This window comes from Choloepus didactylus, chromosome 7 (assembly GCF_015220235.1).
Source record: "Choloepus didactylus isolate mChoDid1 chromosome 7, mChoDid1.pri, whole genome shotgun sequence".
NCBI lineage: Eukaryota > Metazoa > Chordata > Mammalia > Pilosa > Megalonychidae > Choloepus > Choloepus didactylus.
Window position 1 is genome coordinate 133,419,706 of NC_051313.1, and position 6,180 is coordinate 133,425,885.

The 6,180-nt window shown below is 39.7% G+C and overlaps 1 protein-coding gene across 6 annotated transcripts in view; it reads left to right on the forward strand.

Annotated features, from left to right (window-relative positions):
* Positions 1–3,377, forward strand: part of MBOAT1 (membrane bound O-acyltransferase domain containing 1) — a 200,429-nt gene extending 197,052 nt beyond the window's left edge. Inside the window, exons 15-16 of one of the 6 annotated variants that reach the window (XM_037843797.1) lie at positions 70–198; positions 3,289–3,377. In XM_037843797.1, the coding sequence (XP_037699725.1) occupies positions 70–137 (68 nt within the window). In that variant the 3' untranslated portion in view covers positions 138–198; positions 3,289–3,377. Of the gene's footprint in view, positions 1–69; positions 383–3,288 lie in introns of those variants that run through there. The other 5 variants (XM_037843801.1, XM_037843796.1, XM_037843799.1 and 2 more) reach the window with 5 other exon arrangements.
* The last annotated feature ends 2,803 nt before the right edge of the window (positions 3,378–6,180 follow it).

A 6,180-nucleotide genomic window follows, 5' to 3' on the forward strand; every position in this document is an offset into this window, starting at 1 on the left:
CATTTGCATGGTTGAACAGTTTTTGTGTTTTTATTTATTTGTTTGTTTTTACTAATTTTTTTTTTCCAGAAACGGAAGACACAAATTACCCTTTTACGCAGTGCTTTGACGTTGCGAAAGGGCAAGCCACAGTCTAGGAAATAAAACAAAAAAGACGAACAACAGCACTGACAAAATGCCATTCTAAATGCTGAGAAAGTAAGTGATCCCATTTGAGGGTGGGGAAAAGACCTCGGCATGTAATAAATAGGCTTCACATGCCAGGCACTTCCTATGTTATTTCATGTAGTCTTTATAACAATTTTATGAGACAGACATTAATGTAACCATTTTACAGATGAAGAAACTGAGTCTTGAGAGGTTAACATTATTTTGGGTCTCATAATAGGGGCAATTCCGTGGGACTGGAATTCAAATACTGGTCCGTTGGAACCTAAAATCCTTACTCTTTCCACTCTACCATATTGTCTCCTAGATTTAGAAATTAAAACAAAGAGCAGAGTTGCTGCAGAAAGAGAGGGAATGAGTGATCTCAACTACAGAATTGGTAAAGAAACGGAGCCTACAAAGTAACAGGCCAATTTTCGTATCAGGTTATAAGACAGAAATATGACAGTGCATCCTTAAGCATGGTCTAAATTGTTGGGTTTAGGACAAAGGGTTTGCGAAATTCACAAGAGGTTTAAAGTAAATCACTTTCTGTTGCTTTATTTAGGTCATAAAAGAGATTAACATGTACTAAGCCTAACTAAAATTACAGGGGCAAAGCTAACAAGAAGTAATTTTCTTTTGACAGATTCCCTTCCTTATATTTCTCCTCTTGCTCCAGATGGAGGGAAATGTAAACTTTATATCATAGGAATAAATGCCTATTGATTGATTAAACATTGATGATGGCGCCCTGTCTCCATCTGTATGTGAAAGTGGCTGTTTTCAAAATTAACCCTTTTATGGGTCTGACACATGTTATCAAGCTGCATCCTGAATTTTGGAAGCCAGACTGCCCACAGCTGTGCAATTATTGAAACTAGGCTATTTCCCAGACATCATTTGCATGCAATGGTAAAAAGCTACTTTTGTGGTTTAGTTTAGATACAACACACATTGATTTACTGTTATTGACTTCATTTCTTTGGGTGCACATGATGCTTCATAATTATTTAGGACTTTCCTTTTTAAGTCACAATGAACAGATTTTCCCTGAGTATCAGTTCACCATAAAGGAGTTCCCCATATAGTCCAGATAACCATCTTCCACTTAAGAGGTTTATTTTTTATCCACGTGATCTTTTTGGCCTGATGAGAAAGGTATCTTGTATCCTCCTCCTTGCAGTCAGAGTGCAAATTAAATGAGGGACTTGTACCTATTTTCTTTTCTTTTTCATCCCAACAGCAGCTGTTGAGAATTGCTGCTGGTTTAGACCTGCAGTTCATCCCACCCAGTGCTCTGTCCTTGACGAGGGTCCTGGGGTTTAGCTAAAAGGTAGACCTGGTTCTGCTGGCCATCAATCTCTAGACACTAGGGATGTAGTCCAAAATATTCATTTATCATTCAGCAACAACTTACTGAGCAGCCACCATTAGCAAGGCTTAGTGAGGCACTGTGGGAGGCCACCAAAGTGTATGAGAGACCATCCCTGCCTTTTATGTGTAGTAGGGGGAAAAATGCACATTCGTAGATCTAAAAACGAGGTGGGCAATAATAATTGCTATGAGGGAGGGTAATTACAGTGGAAGGGGGAAGGGGTCCAGACGACAAGAGAGATTTAATATAAGGCATATATTATGAACACATTATGCATTAATCTATCTAAATCCTTCATGTACATTTTCCTTTCCACCTGTTTTCCAAACCAAGATTTCCTTTTATGGCCCCATGGCACATTGGGTGACATGCCATAAACTATTTTTAAACACTTTGTCATCAGAGATTTAGGAGGATTCTTCTTTGGCTGGCTTCAAGTTCTATCCCCCTTATTATTGTAACGAAATTATTTAACAGAATCTAATATATAGTGAAGTGCTAACTGATTGTAGATTCCAAATGGGCTATACCTACAGGACTTCAGTAGCCATGAATAAAGTAGATTAATGTGGAAAGAGGTACCATTAGGTTAGCAAGAAGTATGACTTGTAGGTAAGATAAAATATTGGATGCTATTTCCAGTTCTGCCACTTGTTCACTGAGTAGTCACTTAACCGCTCAATATTTCAGCTTTCACAGCATAAAAATGCAAATAATTAGATTTCAGCACTCATTATAGGAAATTAATGGGAGAAAAGGTCTTTAGAAGCTTTATATTTAAAAAGCATCATTCGGCCAATGTTCAGGTCTAATATAAGGAAGATAAGTTAAAAGACTCTTAAAGTCACATGAAAATTTTATAAATGAGTAAAAATGTTAAAAGTTGTATAACTCATGTTCAGTCATTGCTGCATTATTTAATTCATAGTTTTTTCCTTTTTGAAGTGTTTAATTTTCTTTGGATGAAAGTTAATATTGTTTTTAAAGTCTTTGTAATGCTCTCTGGACATTCCACTTTCTGCTGGCCCTGCCTTTGTTGGGCCTGGATGTCATTTGAGCTCAGACTTGCTTTCAGGCAGGAGAGAAGACCCTCTCTGCCCCCAAGTCCTGCAGCTTTCATGAAGAACAGATCTCTTCCTACTTTCTGCATTGCTAGGGACTACTGATTCAAAATCAGTTTCAATAGCTCTCTGGCTTTTGAAATTGGTTTTGTGATTCACATTTTTTTTTGCCCAGTGCATGTTTCTGGCACAAAGCAAACTTTATGGGCCCATTCAGGTTGGCAGTAAAGAGGAAAAAAATCTAGCAAGCAAAAGCCTGCAAAATTGTAGTACCTTTGAGATTCCAATCAACATTTGCTTGACTGGTGGGTGCTTCTATGGCAAATTAAGAAACGAATTCTCCTGGCAAACTGCTTTGATACAATGTTTCCCAAGAGTTAAAAGAACAAAACCTGCAAGGGGGCATTGAGTCCTCTGGATGGATCCCACCCAAAACTTTAGTCTCAGCAGATAACTTTCACTTTTTTGTATTTCATCAGGAAAATGGAGGCTCCAGACTGTACCTCCCCAAGGTCTGGGCAAAAGGGGTTCCTGTCCTGCACCCTGTGCTTTAGACATGGGTGTCTTGCTACAGGGCATAGGGCATGTGGTGCTAAACAGACATGCCCACCCAGAGCCCCCATGCCACTTTCTAGACTGTGCTATGAGTACACAGGACCTCGGAATTCCTTATACTAATTGTCAAAAGCCTTCTCTTCCCAGAATCCTTTCTCCCAAGAATGGATGGACCCATTGTGTTTGCATCTCGAGGCCCAAGGGGTAGCCTGAGAACAGCTGTTTGCAGAGGGATGTGTGGACAGAGCTTGGGCGCACAAGCTTGGGTATCTATATAAATATTTGTCAGATTCCTTGTGGGGCAGAAGGGGACCAGTGGTTGCAAAAAAGAGAGTTGAGACATGGGCTGACTCTCCCCTGCCCCATGTTCTGCATGGAAATCGGAGGATCCCAAGATTCTAAATTAGAACTTGGCTTCCCAAGTTGTAAAGAAGGAATATTTGTCACAATAGGAGGATAGAACCTATTTAACTGTGTTTTTGTTTTGCTTCATTTATAATTTTTAAATATTCAAATATAAGATATATGAACATCTATTGGTAATCTTGCTTTGGGCTTGGAAAATACTAAGGGGAGGCATACCACCAGAAATTAACTTCCTCAATGTCCTATCTCCTTACGTACTATGTGAAGTAGAGAGAACCTATTCCTCCAGCCTAAGAGGAAAACTTGCCTCTTCTCTGGTTCAAAGCCTACCCCTTGATTCCAACTCTTCATACCACTTCCAAATCTTGTGTCATAAACTGTTTCCCTCTTTCTATTGGCTAATTTCCCTTAGCTCATTTAATAAGATAGGTCTTGCCTATCCTTAAAAAAAACAAAACAAAACAAACAGAAAATTCAATTCACCCCCTAATATGCTAGTTCTTTCTTTACCTTCACAACCAAACTTCTTTCAAGTCTGCCAGATAAACCATTTATCTGGTTTCTGCTTCCATTAAACCCAGTGGCCACTTTTATGTTAATGAATTAGCTGACTAGACTCCTGTGATGCATTTGATTCTGTTGACCATCCCTCCTTCTTCAATCTCAAATTCCTTGGCTTTCATGATACCACATTTTCCTGATTCTTCTTCTATGACCACTTCTCTTCTTGGCCTCTCTCAAAAATTAATGAGCCTGAGGACTCCAGTCTATGTTCTATTCTTCTTAATCTAAAAAATCTCAATCAAGTGTGTCGTCTGTCTCCTATCTGATGAGAATGCACATAACTGTTTTTCTAGATTTAATATCTATTTTTAAACTTGAACTCCTATATTTTGAACCTGAAACATTAACTCATATATCCCTTGAACACTGGCAGTCTGTAATGTGAAATGCCACCAGATACTTCAAATTCAGTATTTTCATCTGGGATCATGATCTTCCTTGCACCTTCTTCTCATTTTTTGTTCATTTTCCCAAGTTCTGGGAATCTTCTGGGTTCTCCAGTTCTTCTAATACCAAATCAATAGTTAGCTTTTGAAATTCAACCTCATAAATGTTCCTCAGATCTGTATTATATTTTCTGTCCCCTCCATTATACCATAGATCTATCATTATTTTCCTCTTAAGTTGGGTATCTCCTATTGCCTCTCCTTGCTTTCAATTTTGCCCCAATATTGTCTTTCTTTGTATTTCCACTAGAAAAAATTGACCTAAAACATAAATCTGATCAAGTCATTCCCCGCCTTAAAAACCATTGACAGTTACAGAACAAATTCTAAGTTTGTTAATATGTGTACATAGCCCTCCATAAGCTGCCCACTGCCCAGCTCTTCCTCTCTGTCCCTGGCTACTACAACCTGCCATCAAGTTATATTCCATGCTGCCTTATCATGCATCCCCCAGCCTCAACACACACTGGTTTTTGATTCTTGATTCTTCACGCTGGTGAGACTTTTCCCCAATGTTCTGCCTTGCTATCCCCACAGGCTGAGTTAGGTTCCCAACTTCTGTGATCCCATTATTTCCTATGAATGCTTCTCACCATGTTGTATTGAAAAGACCTATTTATGGATAATTCCTCTCACTAAATTTAACAATTCAAGAACTTGAGGTATGCCTAACTTATCTTGGTATCCTCAGTGCAGAGGGTATTTAATACATTTTCAACAGCTGCATCCTAATTTCCATGGTATCCTAACATTTATATCTTTTGGTGTGCAGAGAAGTCCAGGTCCCTATCAGTAGAAGGAAACTATTCTTCCTCATTCTCCCCTGTCCAGTGACTTTAATCTGCACAAATGTTTCCATTTCTTTAATCACAAAGACACTAAAGCACTGGGGAGTAGGTTGCACAGGCACTGCAGGCTCCCTGATCTTGAAGGTGTATCGATAATACAGGGTTGTTAGGATAAAAGATGACAAGAATGTCTGATAGTTGATTGGCAAACTGAAGGGCTGTTGCCTTTTGGTTTTCAGGAGTGTAAGGTGTGTAAAGGTTGTGGGAAGTTGGGAAAACAGGTAGCAATCATTTTGCAGCACCTGCTACAGTACCTGGTGAGACATACTGATGTTTCTGTGTCTTAGAAGCCTGGTGTGTTAATACGTGGTCGCTGAGCAACAGATGGTATTTTTTGAGAGCTCATATTTGAGGATGAGAATGTACAAGATGCAAAAGTGGGAGGGTTTCTTATCGTACTTAGAGTGAAATCCGAACTCCTTCACATAGCCAAAAAAGGCTTGCAAACTCTCTCAACCTCCTTAGTATTCCAGGATACTTCCTTTCCTTCCTCCCTGTTCCTGGTTAACTATGCTCCCATCTTGCTGGCTGTTTTCATGCTTTGTTATTCCTCTCACTGAATCTGCACTGAGATTTTGACTGAGTTGACCAATAGAATATGGAGGAAGTGACACTGTGCCGGTTCTGGGCCTTGCCTTTAAGAGGACTGGCAGCTTCCACCTTCTCCCTCTTGCAACTCAGCTGCCATGCTGTAGGAAGCCCTAGCAGCCGTGAGGAGAACCAAGGGCCCTGGCTGACAGCCCTAACTGAGCTCCAAGTTGACAGCGAAACACCAACTTTCCTGCCATGTGAATGTCACATCTTAGAAGTAGATC